General features: G+C 36.4%; 2 protein-coding genes across 15 annotated transcripts in view; one reads left to right on the plus strand and one right to left on the minus strand.

The window, feature by feature from the left end:
* IQCB1 (IQ motif containing B1) overlaps positions 1 to 6,630 on the minus strand; it is a 64,268-nt gene extending 57,638 nt beyond the window's left edge. The window contains exons 1-4 of one of the 12 annotated variants that reach the window (XM_045502210.1): positions 6,516 to 6,630; positions 6,007 to 6,064; positions 1,457 to 1,566; positions 1,062 to 1,224 (exon numbers count right to left, since the gene is read on the minus strand). In XM_045502210.1, coding sequence (XP_045358166.1) covers positions 1,062 to 1,224; positions 1,457 to 1,556 — 263 coding nt within the window. In that variant the 5' untranslated portion in view covers positions 1,557 to 1,566; positions 6,007 to 6,064; positions 6,516 to 6,630. Of the gene's footprint in view, positions 1 to 1,061; positions 1,225 to 1,456; positions 1,567 to 5,815; positions 6,065 to 6,485 lie in introns of all 12 variants that reach the window. The other 11 variants (XM_045502214.1, XM_045502209.1, XM_045502211.1 and 8 more) reach the window with 11 other exon arrangements.
* Positions 6,631 to 6,710: 80 nt separating this feature from the next.
* EAF2 (ELL associated factor 2) overlaps positions 6,711 to 20,165 on the plus strand; it is a 36,572-nt gene continuing 23,117 nt past the window's right edge. Inside the window, exons 1-2 of one of the 3 annotated variants that reach the window (XM_045502221.1) lie at positions 6,711 to 6,811; positions 15,145 to 15,239. In XM_045502221.1, coding sequence (XP_045358177.1) covers positions 6,775 to 6,811; positions 15,145 to 15,239 — 132 coding nt within the window. In that variant the 5' untranslated portion in view covers positions 6,711 to 6,774. Of the gene's footprint in view, positions 6,950 to 15,144; positions 15,240 to 20,165 lie in introns of all 3 variants that reach the window. The other 2 variants (XM_045502220.1, XM_045502222.1) reach the window with 2 other exon arrangements.

Genomic DNA, 20,165 nt, shown 5'->3' on the forward strand with positions numbered 1-20,165 from the left:
TTCCTAAAAATTATTTAAGAGTACCTACTTTGATTGTGGACATTAATTTAAAAAATTATGTTTTTTGTATATGCACAAACATGGGGATTTTTTTTTTAATATTTATTTTTGAAGGAGAGAGACAGAGCATGAGCGGGAGAGGAGCAGACAGAGAGGGAGACACAGAATTCGAAGCAGGCTCCAGGCTCTAAGCTGTCAGCACAGAGCCCGATGTGGGGCTCAAACCCACAAACTGAGATCATGACCTGAGCTGAAGCTGGACGCTCAACCGATTGAGCCACCCAGGCACCCCATACGTGGGGATTTCTTAAGACTTGGATTCCACCAAGATATGTGTATCTGTTAATAGTTTTTTCTAACTATACACATTGAATCCAGCAATGTGGAAACAAATTAGGAATGAGCAGTTTTGAAAGGTAAGATTCCAATTAGTAATACAGGTGTTTAGTTACTTAATTAGAAAGTGGCTTAGGCACTGAGAACAACTGGTTTATTTTATTATCTCCTTTAAAAATAAAAGATTTTGATCTTCTAAATGTTATGGACAGGATTTTGGTTACCTAATGAAATATACAATTGAGATAGCTAAATCAATACAACATAAAATGACTAGCTTTTGTATCTGTTCTCCTATAGTACTTTGCTTACATCTTTCATCTTAGCACCTATTTCATTTAGCCTTGTATGATAAAGTCACATGACTGTCATCCCATGTCTACTGTAAGTTTTTCCAGTATAGAGCCAGTGCCTTAAAAATCTTCATTTCTTCATATATTCCTTAGTGAATAAAGAGTCTGTTAAGTACTTGGGACTCAGTGGTGAGCAAAAGACATGATCACCATCTTCACAGGACTTATGTAGCAAAATTTTAGATAGTGAAATATTCACAAATACAATTACAAAGAGTAATATATGGTATAAAGGAGGAAAAGTACAACCATAACCTACCACAGAAGGTTGCCAATTCTTGTTAAGCAGATGAATAAAGAGAAGCAAATGTTGAAAATAAGAATCTACTACTATATCCCTCAAGAACAGGAGGACTCATTGTTTCATTTTACCTTAATATCTGTGTAAGCTGGGAAATTGTAGTCCAACCACCCTGGATTCGAGAACAATCTTGACTGAGGACCAAAAGGCAATACTGAATGAGGTCATAACAATATATATCTTGTTTTATTTTCTTCAACTCTGAGCTTCCTAAAGGTGTGTTGTTTATTATTTCTAAGGCAAAAGGAAAGAAGATATACTTATTTCTGCTCAATAAATCCAAGACTTTTGTATTTTTATAGTTTGAATAATAACTAAAATTACTTTAAAAAGGAAACATAGCACTTTCTTATCACAATGTTAAGATTTTTCTGAACAAATCAGAAACAAATGCTAAAATTATACCCATGATGGAATTGTTTTGTTCCTTAAATAGTGTTAGCCAATCACAAAAAGATTTTCTTACCTTTTAACTTCAACAGTATAATAGGGACGTTCTGCTCAGGACTGTTTGCAACTTCGGCAGCTAGAGATAAGATCCTTGGGTCTGTACCTGTTGGTTTCATTTCTTATCGCCTATATTTTAACAGAATCAGAAAGATAAAGGTCAAACAGCCCTAAAACATTTGCTCCCTAAATAATGTTTGAAAAATAGTTTCAATATAAAATTTGTTTTGTTTGCTTTGAGAAGTGAAGGATAGATTTTTCAATTTCTTCCTTACAGGAGATTCTAATGTTTCTAATTGGAATACCTATAAAGAGCTAGAGACTCCTATAACTTACTATGACAGCTACAGCAGGTATTATTTATCGCGCACTAGGAGTCAGGAACAGTGCTAGATACTCCACATTCACTCTCTCTAATCTGCACAATAATCCTGGGATAGAAATTAATTTCTTTGATCATAAAAGAGACACTGAATGTGCAGAAAAGAGCTAACATAGCTTGAGACAAAGTTGGCCCTTGGTTGGTGCCAAGACTGGCCCTTGGCTGGTGAACTTGGATTTCAGAAGGGTTTCCACCATTCCCTAACAAGAGTGGCTCACTGTACCTAAAGTGTTTGTGAAAACAATGTGATTTATGCAGAATGCCTGCTCTCATTCCAAAAGCTTGGAATTCTGGTACTTGGTAGTAGACGATGCCTATATGACCACCTCCAATAAAGACCCTTATCACTGAGTATCTAGTGAGCTTCCCTGGTAGACAACACTTCAAAATGTGACAGTTCATTATAGGAAGAATTAAGTGTGTCCTATACGAACCTACTGGGAGAAGACTTTTGGAAATTTGCACCTGTTTTCCTCTGGATTTTGCCCCATTTGCCTTTTCTCTTTGCTGATTTTCCTTTGTATCCCTTCACTGTAAATCACAGCCACAAATACGACTATATCCTAAGAGGTGTCAGCCCTCCCAGTGAATCACTGAACCTTGGGTTGGTCTTGGGGATCCTCAACACACAACTCAGAAATGGGACGTAATTATAAGATAATAAAAGCTTATTAATAAATAGCATAGTAAATCAAATTATCTTTGTTATTATTATTATTATTATCCTCATATTAGTGTAGTCTTGGCTTCAGGAGTAGAATCCTGTGATTCATAACTTACATACAACACTCAGTGCTCATCCCAACAAGTGCCCTCCTTAATGTCCATCACCCATTTTGCCCACCCACCCATCAACCCTCAGTTTGTTCTCTTAAGGTTTGCCTCCCTGTCTCTTCTCTTCTTGTTCCTTCCCTTCCCCTAAGGTCTTGTTAAGTTTCTCAAATTCCACACATGAGTAAAATCATGTGTTATCTTTCTCTGACTTATTTTGCTTTGCATAATACCCTCCAGTGCCAACCAAGTTGTTACAAATGGCAAGATTTCATTCTTTTTCATCACCATAAAATCAATTACCTTAAAATTAAATATAAGACACATCCCAATTCAATTTGCTGTTTACCACACTCAAAGCTCAACGGTATCATTTAACAAAAAGTACAATCTTCACTTACAATAAAAGCCAACATATATTAAGTATTTTACTATGAACTAAGCACTGTAATAAGTGCTTTTGCACACATTATCTTACTTCTCACAAGACTATGAGGTAGAGGCTGTAATCATCTCATTTTACAGATGTGAAAAATAAACTTTGAAGGAACCCTATCATGGTTCCACCAGCATCTGGTGGAGTCCGTATTCAAATCCAGATCAGTCTGATTCCAAAGTCTGTGGTTTTAGATACAATGTTCATTATATTCCCTTCCATGTAAAATAATAAAAAACACAGATGACATACTTTTAACTCACTTATTTTTAGGTATTATTCTTCAAAATTGGCACCAAAACTGCCCTTTATATTGAGGAGTTGGCCATAAAATAAGTATCGAAATGTCATCCTTTTTGGGTAAAATATAAATCATTAAAATATAAATTTTCTGAAAATATTTCAAAGAAAGTCCAGCACAACTCCTGGTGTCACTCCTGTCACACAGTAGGCATACTACTTCCCAAGAGAGTGGATACAGTTATCTCACTCTTTCCAATGGTTGCATTATGCTATCTTCCTTTGTAAGAGTGCATCAAAATATATTTAAACCATTCCCTCTATTGGAGGTCATTCAGAGTATGCTATTACCAGCAATGCTGCAATGACTATGAACGTACACATCTTTACGCACTCATGCTAGTATCTTGCAGGATGAATTTCCCTTGAAGTCAGATGGCTGGGTGGCAGGATATAAATGTTTTAAATTTTGATTAGATGGTACCAAATTTTTCTTTGAAATATGTGTTTCAAATTATACTTCCTCTAACAACATATGAAGGTGTTCTTTTTACTATGCCCTCACTGATACATACTTCTATCTTATACATTTCTACCAATCTACTAGATGGAAAATGATATCATCTTTAATTTGTATTGCTTTGATTATTAGACAAGTTAGGCACATTTCATGTTCACTGGTTATTTCTTCTTTCATATATTTTCTATTCATATCCTTCAACAATTTTCCTACTGGATTATTCTTTTGTAGAAGCTTTCAGCTTTTCATATATGGATATGAACCTTTATCTTTTATACTAGGTGTAAACAATTTATGTCATTTATTTTTTTTAAGTTTCATTATGGTGTCTTCACCACAGTTTCACAATTTTCACGTAGTCGAATATAACAATCTTTTCCTCTATGACTTCTACTTTGGTATCATTCTTAGAAGAGTCCTCCTTAACCCTAAGAGTTGAAATACAGTCTCTTAGACTCTTAAATATGGAGAATAGAGGGTTACTGGAGGGGTTGTGGGAGGGGGGACGGGCTAAATGGGTAAGGGGCATTAAGGAATCTACTCCTGAAATCATTGTTGTACTATATGCTAACTTGGATGTAAATTAAAAAAATAAATTAAATAAAAATTTAAAAATAAATAAATAAATATAGTCTCAACTTTTTTCTGGTGCGTTTATGGGTTTGTTTTAGTTAGATCTTCATTTACTTATATCTTTATATATTCAATACACATTTAAGTTATTTGTGAATGGTGTAAGACAGAAATATAACAATATTTTTTAAGTTAGATGAGGATATAGATTTGTGGAAAAGAACAAATGCATACAGCTGTTATAAATTCCTGAGGTAATATGTCATCAGTAGACCTAAACAAAGCAATGTGAAATGTCACTTGGGGTATTTTCCAACTCTATTTAGTTCATTAACCTGTTTGGTTAGTTTTTTTTGGTTTTTTCTTTATTCTTGGACTCGTACAACCTGGTTCATTTTAATACGTTTGGTGAAAATTCACACTAGAAGGTAAGTTTCATGACAGCAAAGCTCATACCATCCTTGGTGGCTGCCTTCTTACCTCTCTTGTTCACTGCCATATTCCCAGAGACTAGACTAGTGCCTTTGCCCATACCTGGTAAGTACTTAATAAACATGTTGACAGAATGAATGAATGCACAAACTTTGGGCACTCCAAAAGTCAATTTCTTGACTCTGCTTTTCTCTTTATTAGGATTATGGAAACCTCAGATTTCTAATTGGAATCTTTTTCATGTAAAATAGGCTTAAAGCACTGTTGTTGCACTCTGGCTAACATAATAAAAGATCACTGAAACATTATCATCATCACCAAACGTGTGTAGAACACTATGTTAGATGCATAGATCATAAAGATTTTATACAGGACAGAGTCCCTGTTCATGTGTCGGTTGGGAAAGAAAAGTACACACACACATATACGTATATGTAAAATAATTATATAAAATATTTTAAGTGCCAAATAGATGACACAGATGATAAGAAAACAGACCAGAGAGTCAGAGGACGGGGCTTCTCTGAACCAGTTTTCTTACCAGTAAACAAAATTCCTACTTTCTAGAATAATTCAAGATTTAGAAAAGAAAGCAGAAACCAAGGATGGTTCTAAAATGTTGCCAGATAATAGAGTTATACTTCAATAACGATAATCATTTGGAGAGCTTTATGTGCTGTGAATTGTTTTAAATCCATTCATGTATTAATTCATTTAACCCTCTTAACAACTCTAAGGAATAAGCACTATCATTCCCCCCACCCCTAATTTTAACGATGAATATACTTTAGTTTGCATGAAGTCACACTGTAAAGTATGAAGCTAGGGTTCAAACCCAAAAATTCTGGCTCCAGAACCTGAAGCACTTAATTACCACACCAAACAGTCTGAATACACTTTAAAGAATTTACACAAGCAGATAGGTTTAGGGAAACACATTCACCTACTTGCCTAGAACAATAAATTGACAAATTTGGCTACGGTATAGGTTAAGCAACGGGGTAGAGTTTGATTACATACTTACCCTGAAAAACAACCACCCGTTATGGCAACCATCTGTAAACTTTCTCTTAGGTGCTTCTCTTCTAATATAACACTTCCCTCATCTTTACCATTAAACTCATGAACTTTTGACAGGGAAAAAAAAAAAAAAAAAAAAACAAGTATTTTTCAATTATTAATGCTATTACCCTGTTGCACACCACGAACTCTGACCTTGATCTTTTGGGAATTTCGTCTTCCTGGTCGTGCCGTTTACTGCCTCCAAAGATCACTGTGAAGGAAGTAAATAAAAGAAGGCTACCGAATGCAATCTCGTTGCAACTGATCCTAAACACCGTGATTTCTAACTTGTAATCTTTTCCCCCCCATCCTCTTCATCCCGTCTCGATCCTAATACTCCCGAGAACTTCCTCTGGAACAGAAATCAGGAGTTGATTGGCGAGGTAACGGCGTCGCCTCCAGACATGTTCAAGGTCTGGAGACCTTCACTCCGGATTCTAGACCCAGCTTCCGCGCTACCAGGCCTTGGGGCAAAACACCAGGCCTTGCGCCCCGCTTCCGCCCCTCCCCGGGCCTCAGTTTCCACTAGACATCTCCACAGAAAAGGCACAGATACTCCCGTTAGGAACTCCTAAGCACCGGGATACTTGGCCCAGAACCCCACCAGGCCTCCCAGCACCCGGGACTCTCACTCTCCCCAGTCGCCACCTCAGGCGGGTTACCTCACCCTGTCTTCGCGTTCTTCCTCCGAAGGGCCCACCTCCCACCACGCACCTCAGCGGCGCGGCCTTTCCCAGGCGGCTTGCGTCGCAACGCGGGAAGGGGTCTGGAGGCGGGACCAGGATCCTCGGAGTTAGGGGGCGGGGCGCCCTTCTCCACGCAGCCAATCAGCACGCTAGAGGCTTCTGGGGGGCCGCGCGCGTCGGGAGCGGGGCGGAGTCTGGTGGCTGCCCTGGCCTCAGCAAGTGCAGCTGCTTCAGGATGAGGTGGCAGATGACAGTGAGCGCAGGTGGCGGAGGTAGGAGGTAAAGTCAGAGCCAGGGGATAATGATGAATGGAGCTGCGGGACCCTGGCGCATCGATCATCGCGAGCGGGTTCTCAAGTTAGGCGAGAGTTTCGAGAAGCAGCCGCGCTGCGCCTTCCACACTGTACGCTGTGAGTGAGGACGATCCCCGGGAGAAGGGGGGACCTCTGGGGATGGGGACGTGGAGACATTAAACTTCTCGGAATTGTGATCCCACAAACCTCCTTACTCTGCTGGAGAATGGGGTGACCGGCGCTAACCGCTGTCCTGCCTGGAGTCCTAGGGGTTTCGTGGAAGAAGCCAGAGTTGAGCAGGTGTCGGTTGTAAACCCTGGGCAGAGAGATTCAAGTGAGACCAACAAGCAGAAAGGGAAACTTTGTGGAGGAGATCCGCAGGGGTGACTGTGGAGACGACGTGACTGGTGTATAATACAGAGGTGATAGGAAGGTAGTTAGGTGACAGATGGAAGGATGCAAAGGACCGAACAATTAATGCAGGGTGAAGGTAGTACCTTGAGGCTGGTAGGGAAATATTCCCTCCCTTCTTCACTTTTTCTGTCGCTGACTGATGAGAGTTCTTGTTTAGTGTGTTCCTGGGTAGGTATTCTAAACCATTCCAGTAATCTGTAGCTCTTTTGGACCCCTGATTTCGTTCAGCTATCAAATACGGATTATCAAAGTCTTGGAGGGTGTGTTATGCATTTCTTTTTTAGAAAGGTATTTACTTCCCTATGATCTCTCCTTTTGATTTCCTTTTGGTTGTCCTCTCGAAGTAGTTCTGGTAAATTACACTCTGTAATGTTCAGGTAGAAAAAGGATCTCTTTTGCTTTAATAGTTGGATGGTATAGATTCAAGGAAGGAAAATATAGCATATTATGATTTGGTATGTAAAACATTTCATTCTTTGCATAATAACCCTCAGAATTATAGAGCGGAAAGGAAACTTTGAGATCTTTGAATCATAACCTCTTATTTTTCTGTGGCAAAATTGTAAAGTAGCTATTTTTTCACTTCCTTTCCCCTGTCCTGTTCTTCTTTAGTGTCTCATCATTCCACCTTTCTCACTCATCGTGTTCTTAGACTGTCCAGAGATCTTCATGGTTTTTGCTCTGAGATTTTCCATGTTTCAATCAAAACACCCCATTAAAACTCAACTTTCTTGAGACACCTTGGTGGCTCAGTTGGTTGAGCGTTGAACTTCGGCTCAGGTCATCATCTCTGGGTTCATGATTTCAACCCCATCTCTCAGGGTTGCTGCTGTCAGCAGAGAGCCAGCTTTGGATCTTCTGTCCCTCTTTCTCTCCATCCTTCCCCTGCTTGCACTCTCTCTCTCAAAAATAAACATTAAAAAAAAAACCCGCAACGTTCTCCAGAAGTTTGGTTAAGTTGTAGATGATCTAATTAAAGTAACCCAGGGTAAAGGTATAAAGATCAATGGGTTTAACTCTCCAAGAATATATTTACATTTTATGAAAGGGTTTTGTTAAGCAAAATTAACATCCAGTTGGTAGAATAAACAGGGGAAATATTTGTCAACAGATCTTCAACAGTGTCCTTTGTTTTTTCTGCTTTGCAATTCTCTGTCGTCCAAGGTTACCCACAGTGAGACAGCTAGTGCTAGCTGTGCAGTTTCTCTCCTTCACTTCCATTTTCCAAAAGTGTGATAAAGCTGATAACCTGGTTTCTCCATGCCTTTCTTGCAAATAGTACCTCCTCTCTCCTCTTCTTTCTCAGGTTTAAAGTAGCCTTTTAGTGATTTTTCAAATCATAAGGTTTAAGATTATAAAGATTTGCTTAAGAACAAATTTTTGCATAATTTGGATATACTCTTTTAAGGGCATGAATCCCAAACAAAGAGGATAAAATACAGCTTTTGAAAGGCTCTCTGCAGGTGCTTCAAAGCTTTTCATTTATAAAAGTTCTCACCATGCTGGAATTGTGCCTTTAGAGTCAGAGAATCAGTTGATCTGGCTATAAGAATGAAAAAAAAAAAAAAAAAAAAAGACAAAACAACCATAGGAATAACCATCACAATAAACCCAGATATTTGAATACACGCTTAGTGCTGTGGAAGACATTCAAAAAGTTTTTGGCCTTAGTTTTTTTTCTTGTTGAAGCCTCTAGAAAGAGGCAGAATCTTTCTAGATTTATTTGAATAAAACCAATCATTATCCTTGAGGACAGTTTTATCTACCTTATGATCCTCACTCTTAATGACTCAGAGTAAGGGATGGAAACTATAGAACAAGAAATCTTACTTTTATACAGGGCAAGTGGACCTAATTTATAACAAACACTCAAGTCAGTGTAATCTGGGAGAAAGTAATATTCTACGTTTATGTACAGGGGTAATTATGCCTGCCTAATATTTTTAACAAAACAGGTTGTGAATTCTGGCCTCCACTACCAAATAAGTAATGTACCTTTTGGAACATTCTCTAAACTTTCAGCCTTCATTTTCTAATACATAAATGGTAAGGATTAAATAAGATTGCATAAACAACCTGGCACAGTCTTTGGTGCATAGAGAATAAATAATAGTTACCATTATCCTTGAAGGGGTATATTCATGTGTGTATGAGGAGTGCCAATGAATGTCATTTACTTAGAGTTTCAAAAAGCATTTATCAAGGCTTGGCAATAAAACCTAACACAAAGATAGTCTGGCATGTGGTAGGGAAGACATGGGATGTTCTGTAAGTGATAAGCTCAATGTTTAGCAGCAGATACTTCACTGGGTGGAAGAGTTTGAATAACAGGACCCACTAGAATAAATTTTGAATTTGGGCTAGTGCTAATTTTACAATTTCTATCTAGATAAGGTAATAAACATTGAAATTCCTAAGTTTGTAAATGATACCACTTTTTGCTTGACAGTAATTGATGAACTCATGGTCAGTGAGGAAGATTGAGCCTTCATGTAGAGCCACTCTCACAAAAGTGGTTGTTAAGCTTTGGTGTGAGCAAACATTAGAAAGTACATTAATGAGAAATTGGATTAAAATTATATTTACAATTAATTTTCTCTGATAAATGTGGTATATTGGAAAGGATATGGGTTTTCAAGTTAGTTGAATTAGTTCAAATACGAGGAAGTAAATTTATGATAGTAATTGTGATTCTTTTTTGAAGATATTGACATTATGTGACACTACAGCCAAAATAATCAGAAAAGTGATCAACATTGATTGAAAAAGTATTAATACAGAGTAGGAAATGTTTCTCTCCTCTATATGTAATATAAGTGATTGTACTGTAAACCTGAAAAAAATAACATAGAAGAAGGATATCCACAGTGAATAAATAAATGGTAAAACTGGTGGTGAGGTTTCTAAACCAAGGAGAACTGAAAGAAATAAACTATGTAGTCTGGAATCATAGCAACCTAGAAAATACATTTGATATTTGGAAACATATAGAAAACGTGAGATTACTTAAATTCTGTAATTCTAGAACTAAATCCATTGAAACTCAAAAGTTGTATTCTTAAAAAAAAACTTGTTTGAAGGTAAATAAAAGGCAATACTAATTAATATAACAAGTAATAAAAAGTAGAACTTATTAATTCTAACAGTAAAATAATTAGAAATGTAAATAGGTTCAGAATAGTTTTGATAGATTTATTGATTATGAGTTCATGCTTATCATTGAATAAAGCTATAGATATTTTGGGTATATTACTATCTCTTATAGTTGTCTCATATTATAGACATATATAGAAAGGCTTCAGAGACTTGTGAATCTCTTGAAATTATACAGTATTTTATATGTATGTTCATATATGCATTTTTTCTGTAGAGAGGATTTATGGCTGGTCTGTAATTTTCATCAGATTCCCATAGGGACTTATGACTATTCCTCCTCTCCTAACAACCCCCGCTCCCCTGCCAACACACACAAAAGTTAAGAACTCTGGACACATATGGGGCACCTAGGTGGTTCAGTTGGTTGAGCATCCGGCTTCGGCTGGGGTCATGATCCCGCGGTCTGTGGGTTCGAGCCCCGCGTTGGGCTTTGTGCTGACAGCATGGAGCCTGGAGCCTGCTTCGGATTCTGTGTCTCCTTCTCTCTCTAACCCTCCCCATTCATGCTCTGTCTCTGTCTCAAAAATAAATAAACGTTAAAAAAATTAAAAAAAAAGAGAACTGTGGATATATAATAAGGCAAAGAGGCTATATGAGTGGATAGAGTTTGTGGCTTGAGTTCCTGATTTGATTTTTAACTGGCTTCATTACTTTAGCAGAGTTTCTTATTAGTAAAATGTGGGTGAGAATAATCAATTCAAAGAATTGTTGTGAAGATCTAAAGTGATGATATGTTACAAAGAAAAATAATCAGTTTTAAACACTAAAACAGAGGTTATAGATTAACAGCCTGTTGGCTGAGTTTGACTTTAGAGATGGTTTGTTTGACCCACACAGTTATTGTTTTAGCATAAACTAGTTGTAAATATGTAAAAATCAAGATCTTTTATACAGAAATCTGGATTACCAGCTTCTCTTTAAAAAATCAGAAGATAACCTGGCCTCACCAAACCCATACTCCTCTTGACAGGAGTTGGCTGGATCCAAGTTGTGGTTGTCTTCTTGAGATTGGGCTTATTCATTCTCTAGGTCACTGTGGTTCCCCACTGATCTGCTTCACTGCCTTGAATTACCTTTCTGGCTTCTCCTCTAAAGCATTATTTAACTGTAGTTAAGCAACAGGTCTCCCAATATTGTCCTCTGTGTCACTGTCAGAAAAATATGGGAGATCAAAAGACCCTGGCTTCACTCTAGGATGTCATTTCTGTTACCTATTTATCGTAGAGATTCCTTTATTGTCAAATATTAAGTAATGAGTGCCCTCTATGAGAACAGAAATGTGCTAGTGAAAAGTACAAAACAAATATGGCAGTATCTACCCTAAAGAAATGAGAGTCTTGAAATACAGGTTTATCTGATCCTCAGGAGACAATTAGAAAACAAGTCTTTTGCACATAATTTAGCTGAAATAAGTTTATACTTAAAAATAAGTTTGGAGTTGGTTCAGAGAGGGATAAACATATGAACCAGGGTCAATTACAAAGATCTCATATGTGCCCATTATATTAAAGGCACTATGCTAGGAGCCATAACTCAGGAGGAATTAAAGTATAAAGCATTATGTTTTAAAAAATTACAGTTCTGGGGTGCCTGGGCGGCTCAGTCGGTTAAGTGTCTGACTTTGGCTCAGGTCATGATCTCACAGTCTAGTCTGTGAGTTCGAGCCCCGCATCAGGCTCTGTGCTGACAGCTCAGAGCCTGGAGCCTGCTTTGGATTCTGTGTCTCCCTCTCTCTCTCTGCACCTCCCCCACTCGCACTTTGTCTCTCTCTCTCTCAAAAATAAATAAACATTAAAAAAACTTTTTTTAATTACAATCCAGTAGGGCATATACAGAAACAGGTAAATAATACCAGGAAGTTTATGTTAGGTTTTGATGAGTGGTAGGTAAATGCTATAGAAGAAGACCAAAAAACTTGAGATTTTGGAGAGTAGAGAAAGGGCCCCACATAGTGACTACTTTAGGGAAGAGGGGACTTTGAAATAGGATTCACATTCTAAGAGCAAAAACAGAGAAAAGCAGATGGTCAAGCTGTAGCTTTCTGTTAATTGAAAATTAGTTTGACTTCAGCAAGAATAGGAGATGGAATAGGAGATGGCTCTGAAAGATATTATGGAAGAAGACATAGTGATTAGATGTGAGTGATGAAGATTGAGGAATGTTTATATGAGTATTTACACTGATGAGCAAAACCTTAAAGGATAGTTAAAATTAGGAAGTTGAGGACATTTTAAAACCAACAAAGTCTGTTACTGTGGGTATCCCATAGGCCATGATGATAAATTACTTATATTAAAATACTTTAAGTGGAAGTTACTTCATTTACTATGTATACATCCTTATAAAATGAAGTTCTCACTTTAGGATAACAAATGGTATTTACTAGCTCAAATTGAACTTGTTTTCTTTCTCCATTAATGTTGATATCAATAAGACTGATATTCATTGTTGGTCAACCTCTTATCTTTTTCATCTAGCTAAATTTGATAGTTCCTTATTCTGGCTTTAGCAAATATTAACTGCATGATCTTGGGTAAGGGACCTGATTTCTTCTACCCTCATTTGCTGTATCTGTAACATAGGAGTATTCACAACTTTAGAGAATGTTCGTAAGGCTACGAGATAAAAGTAATTAAGAAAAAATTTAAAATAAAGTAATTAACACATAAGTTATTGCTGTTATTGTTTTTGTTTTGTAGCTTTGTTTATTCTCTTGGCTATTTCTGTCTTCTGCTTTCTACTTTCTTTATTTCCGTGATACTCAAGCTCAGTTCTGATTTTTTTTCTTTAGTATTGTTGTCTTTTCATTAATTGATATTAACTAACACTTATTTCCCTAGAACTTCTTTCAAGCATCTAAAACTTAACACCTTAATTATTTTTTATCTTTGTCATTACCTTACTGCTACTAACAAACTTCCCAATTTATTTTCAGTCTAATCTTTATCCTCAATGGTATATTATTGTAAATCAAATTCTTTCATGTTTTTCATATTGTCTATGTATTTTTAATCTGTTTCTTAAAATCTGGAAATAAGCATCAAGATTTGAGAGATACTTATTGCATGTTTTCAGTTCTGAATTAAAGCAACATGAAGAATAAACCATGCTATAAAGAATACTTAGTGTGAATTGTTTATACTCGTATGTGCTTAAGGAACATAAGAGTGGATTTCATTTCTTTTCATAGAGTTGTTAAAGAATTAAATATGAAGTGCTAACAAGGTGCCTGGCAGGAAGTGTTCCTTATAAATGTTAGCCATTATAATTGTCATTGAGAAGCAGCGGCCAGCTTTTGTTTATAGACAGCAGATCATTTGATGAGCACTAGAAGATTCTCCTTTCACAAGACCTACCTATTATAGTTCTCTAAATTCTAATAAATGTTCAGTACTTTGGATTTAGACATTTGGGGGTACTTCCCTGTTAATATAAAGATCAGTCTCTTGGGGTAGGGGTAATTGGGAGAGGCCTCTCAGAGGCTAATGTTCTATTTCTTCATCTGGTTGCTGATTACATTCGTGCCACTTTGTGAAAATTCATCAAGCTTATGATTCACATTCTAGTTTGCATGTATGCTATATTTTAATAAAGAGTTAACCTGGGAAAAATGTATATAACTGGAGGAATTCTGTATCAGAATTATCAGTCCTTAATATGTATTGATATGAATTATTTTTAAATGGCTTTCATATCTTAGAGGTTTTAAACTTGTTCAGCATGTGAAATATCTGAGCACCCTAAATTTCTTCTGGGTAATATATTTTAATAACATCATTTGAATTATGATTTAACTCAAAATGAAATTCTATTTTAAGTATTCTGAAGTTGCAGATTTGATTACATTTATGTATCCTTTAGTGGCAAATATATCCATGAAAAACTCAAACTTTTAAATTCAGTGATTGCTTTTTCTTAAGTTTTCCCATGAATGTGTATTTGCCACGCATTCATTAATTTTGTATTCTGCTAGAACAGCAGGCAAGTGATAGTAGGCACCCAAGGTGGTTTAAGAAAAATTATGGGAGAAAAAGAATGAAAATTGAAAGCATTCTACTAATATAAGTTTTTAGCAAATTGTGAAAACACTGACATTATGTAGTTTTTAGCAGTGGAACATCTTAGTCTAGGTTGCAGTCTAAACAGGATCCAGAGGGAACATGGTTTGAGGAATACTGTTGTAGAGTTCAGCTATTTCTTTTTTTCTCAGAGTTATATATATCTATCTATATCTATATCTCTATATATCTATATATCTAGATATATAGATATATACCTATCTAGATATAGAGATATATAGATATAGATATAGATATAGATATAGATATAGATATAGATATAGATATAGATATAGATATAGATATCTCCAAACTGGTTTGGATTTTATTTGTAGTATGAAGACTCTCCTAAACCATTTTAATTACTGGCTATTAAAAAATGATTTATCACTCTGAAACATGCTCACACTTTTTTAAATGTTTATTTATTTATTTATTTTTGAGAGAGAGAGGGAGGGAAGCATGAGTAGGGAAGGGGCAGAGAGAGAGAGGGGGACAGAATCCGAAGCAGTCTCTGCATTGTCAGCACAGAGCCAGATGTAGGGCTCAAACTCAAACCATGAGATCATGACCCAGGCCGAAGTCGGATGCTTAATTGACTAAGCCACACAGGCACCCCTTTGATATCCAGGTACCCAGGTATTGCTCCATCTTATAAAAATCCATATCTGTTTCTATTTTTAGATGACTTCAAACCTGCTTCCATTGACACTTCTTGTGAAGGAGAGCTTGAAGTCGGCAAAGGTGAACAGGTGACAATAACTCTGCCAAATATAGAAGTGAGTACTTCCATGTGTTTGGACTTAAAGGATCCTTTTGCAGTATTTATACTAAATTTAAATGAAAATAACTGCACAATTCATGTAGTGATAGTTAAAGTAATTAATAAATATACCAAAGCAAAAAAAAAAAAAACACAAAAAAAAACACAAACACTTATTTTAAGCTATTTCAGGAAAAATAGTCTTAAAATACTTTATTTATTCATTTTTTTTTTTTTTTTTTTTTTAGAGAGTGAGCACGAGTAGGGATGGGGTAGAGGGGGAGGAAGAGAGAGAATCTTAAGTAGGCTCTACACACAGCACAGAGCCCAACACAGAGCCCGACACTGGGCTCCATCTCATGACAGTGAGATCATGACCTGAGCCGAAATCAAGAGTCAGACGCTTAACTGACTGAGCCACCCAGGCACCCCTTAAAATACTTAAAAAAAAAACACCTTTGATCCATTTAATAAGTTTTAAGAACTATCACATCAGATGATTTGAAACAATTGGAGGTCTAAACATATACCTATTAAATTATTATTATAAGCCAGATTCTGTACTCTGAACTAGGAATAAGAACATATCCCCTGCCTTTTAGTCTTAATCTGCTAAAGCAGAAAGACATACAAATATCTAATGCTATACATTAGAGCATGTACAAAATTCTGTGCAAGCGCATATGTGGAATCAAATATTCTGCCTGGTAGAATCTTGAAAGGCTTCACAAAGCACATGCTATTTGAGCTGAATCTTAAAAAGGCAGGTAGAATTTCATCAGGCAGAAAGGGAGTAGACTATCCTAGGTAGAAGGGATGTTATGTGAATGGCTCTGATAGAGAAAGAACAAGAAGTTTGTGGAATAGATGAATTAATGTAAGTTCTAATGTAGAATTTAGACTTTATCCCATAGGTATTACAGAGCCTTTAGAGGCTTTTAAGCTGAGTAGTAACATGATTGGATTTGTGCTTTTAGGGTGATTTTATCAATAATTTGGGGGAATGAGTTGGAGAAGAAAGACTCTAGGTCTTTAACCAAAGTTTTGTCTATTTAAAAAATTTCCAGATGTTTCCAAGTAACACTGTGAAATACTGTTTACACAGATATACAAATTATTTGTTGTATGGTCTAGTTTTCTCAATCTTTGAGTTAGAAATTTCTTAGCATTCAACTTAAGTTTCTTTTTTTCTTTTATACCAACTTGACCTATTCTCAGAGAACACAAAGACTGTAACATTTTATTTTAACATATAGAGAAAGCACAGACTGAGATTTTTGTCTTTGTGTAATTTTTTAATGGAAATGGTTTTGTGCTAGTTCATCTACATTCTCTTATATGCATTTATGACATTATTTGTCATGATTAGAGGTAGAGCAAGCAAGTTCTCTATCCCCTAGTCTTCTATCTTTTTCTTATTTTTATCAGTCAAAATTATTTTTTATAATTTTTTAATGTTTATTCCTGAGAGAGAGAGAGAGAGCACAGGAGAGGGGCAGAGAGAGAAAAACATACACAGAATCTGAAGCAGGCTCCAGGCTCCAAGCTGTCAGCACAGAGACAGCTGGGGCTCAGACCCACAAACTGTGAGATTATGACCTGAGCCGAGCCACCCAGGCACCCCCCCCAACCCCCGCACTGCTTTTCTACTGCAAGCAGATGGGGATTTTTACATTTATTAATAAACTTTTCTCAATCACCCATATCCTTCTTCATTTAAGAGTTACCATCCACCACGTGTTATGATCTCAATTGTTGGGGTGCCTGGTTGGCTTAGTCAGTTGAGCATCTAATTCTTGAATTTGGCTCAGGTCATGATTCCCCCATCATGGAATCGAGCCCTGTGTCAGGGTCTGTGCTGAGTGTGAAGCCTGCTTAGGATTCTCTCTCTCCCGCTGCCCTTTTCCCCCACTGACATGGTCTCTCTCTCTCTCTCTCTCTAAAATAAAAAAAAAATAATAATAAATTAAAAATAATTTAAAAATTGAAATGTCTCTTAAAAGAATGACAATTATAGAAAGAAGCTTTCAAGGCTTCAAATTGTAAATTTCTTTAACAGCAAAGAAATAATTTAGGAAGATGTAACTCCTTGCCCCCAGGACACCAGAGATATGTCCAAAAAGAATATATCTGAATATTTGTGTGTGTGTATGTGTGCATGAGAAAGAGAGACAGATGGACAGTGGGCCATATATGTATATATATTTACCTTCTACGTGGTAACTTCTGTGCTAGGTAGCTGTTAAGAATACAGCAGAAGACTAGACATAGTCAGTGTCCTAAAAAATATTACCATTTAGTTAGGAAGACAGGAAATTACTGATTACAAAATATAGAAATGTAAAGGCTGTCATAAAAGTATTCGTAGAATATTACAGAAGTACAAAAGAGCAATAATTCAGTCAGCAGAGAGAGAGGAGATGCCAGGGTATGCTGTCTTGAAGGAGAGTTGAAGTTACCCAGGTAAAGGAAAGAGGGAAGAATGTTTTAGGCAGAGAAAAGAAAAATACATGGGCTAAAACAAGGCAACAAAAGAGTCTGTTACATTTGAAGAACTACATAAAGCCACTATGGCTAGGTCAGAAGGAATCTACTAGGGACACAATGGGAGATGGACAGGTATTAGAAATCAGATAATAAAGGGCTTAATGTGTAAAGCAAAAGAATTTAAACTTTATCCTATAACTCTTTTTAGACAGCTGAAATGAAAGAGAATAGTTAAAATTATCACCTGTCAAGAGCAAATATATTTTTCTGCTGGCCATATAGTCCTTGGACAATTGTGAATTGTAATAGAAATTACATTCTCAAATTCACTTTGTGGGTTTTCCTCCCTTAATTAAAGAACTTCTTTAAACAAGTAGGAGTTTTACATTTCTTCAGAGTTCTTAATTTTGCAGGAATGTAATGATTTTAGTTTGAGGCATTTAGATTCTCTATTTTCTTTATGAACTTGGCTTTCATCATACAGGTAAAAATGAATAAAAGCTAGGAGTCATCCTATAAAATAGAACTTTTATTATACTATACTTTTAAGAGTACCTTCAGTTTCTGGAAGTTCTTCAAAAGAGTAGATTTTTTTATATGGTAGTAGTTAATATTTATTAAGTGTTGTATGTAAAGAGTACTATTCAATGTTCTTTATAAGAATTAGCTCACTGGGGCACCTGGGTAGCTCAGTTGGTTAAGCATCTGACTTCAGCTCAGGTCATGATCTCATGGTTTGAGAGTTCAAGCCCCATGTCGGGCTCTGTGTTGACAGTGTGGAGCCTGCTTGGGATTCTTGCTTGCTCGCTCACTGGCTCATTCTCCTTCTGCCCCTCCCTCTCTCATGCTTTCTCTTTCTCTCAAAATAAAAAAATAAACTTAAAAAAAAAGATTTAGCTCACTTAAGCCCCACAACTACCTATGGTTTAGGAACTCTTCCTGATGCCATTTTGCTAATGAGGAAACTGGGGCGTGTGGAGGTTTGGTAATTGTCCCAAAGTTAGGTAGCTTATAAACCACATAGTTGGATTTCAAATCCAAGTCTTCTTGACATTGATAAATTCTTGACCTTTGTAAAGTAGTTTTTGCAAAATTCTTATTTTTTGTTAATTTAAATTCATGTTAGGTGACATATAGCATAGTGTTGGTTTGGGGAGTAGAATTTAGTGATTCATCACTTACATATAACACCCAGTACTCATCCCAACAAATGCCCTCTTTAATGCCCATCAAATAGGATAGATTCTCTAATTTTCATTACTCTAGGTTTTCTTTGGTAGTACCACATAGAAGAAACTAATAAAAATGGGATGCTTGGGTGCTCAGCCAGTTAAGTGTCCTACTATGGATATTGACTCAAGTCATGATCTCACAGTTGTGAGCTGGAGCGCAGCATCAGGCTCTGTGCTGAGCATGGAGTCTGCTTGGGATTCTTTCCCTCTCTCTCTGCCCCTCCCCCATTTGCACACGCTGGGTGCATGTGCTCTCTTTCTCTCTCTCTCTCTCTCTCTCTTTCTCCCTCTCACAAAATAAATAAGTAAACATTAAAATAGGAAACTAACAAAAAATGGAGGCTGTTAAGCTGGTTAATAGTGGGAATTTACAAATCTCTCTTCCTTATGAGTAATTCTCTATAATTGACTACTGTAAAATTTCAAAATGTTGAATTTTGAAGGGAAAAGACTTACTTACTTGCTGTGATTTATCATTGGTGCTGTCCAAGTTTGGCATTCTTTAGTGGTGACTCCACCTTATGGAGTACTTTTGTAGGCCTCAATGAAATAGTCCACTGGAAACTTTCAACCACACTTCCTATTATGTAGGAAATGCATCTCTAGAGGTTACCTATGACTTCAGCCCCCAAACACTGGACTTGTGAAAGTTCCATATGTCAGATGGGCTGCTATGCCACTCTAAACCACCCTCTTGGGCAACATTCATCCAGGATGAACCTGGAAGGTTTGATTCCATCCACTGAGTTTATTTAGCTCAAATGAGAAAATAGCCACCACGTTCTTGGGACCTCAACCTATTTTAGGACTCATTTTATTTTAACATCCTATTGCAGTTATATTTTTAAATGAATTATATCTTTTATCATTATATAATAATATTTTTAATCCTGTTTTTGTGATTTTTAAGCCTAAATACTACCTTGCCTAATATTAATATTGCCACTTTGCTTTCTTTTTGTTTGCATGTTCGTAGAATCTTTCTTTTATTTAGCTGATGTTTTAAAATATTTTAAAATATATTAAATATAACTATTTTAAAATATATTAAATATAACTATTTTAAAATATATCTTTTGATAACAGAATAATTTTTTTTAATATATGAAATTTATTGTCAAATTGGTTTCCATACAACACCCAGTGCTCATCCCAAAAGATGCCCTCTTCAATACCCATCACCTACCCCCCCCTCCCTCCCACCCCCCATCAACCCTCAGTTT

The sequence above is a fragment of the Leopardus geoffroyi genome, chromosome C2, assembly GCF_018350155.1.
Source record: "Leopardus geoffroyi isolate Oge1 chromosome C2, O.geoffroyi_Oge1_pat1.0, whole genome shotgun sequence".
Taxonomy (NCBI): Eukaryota; Metazoa; Chordata; class Mammalia; order Carnivora; family Felidae; genus Leopardus; species Leopardus geoffroyi.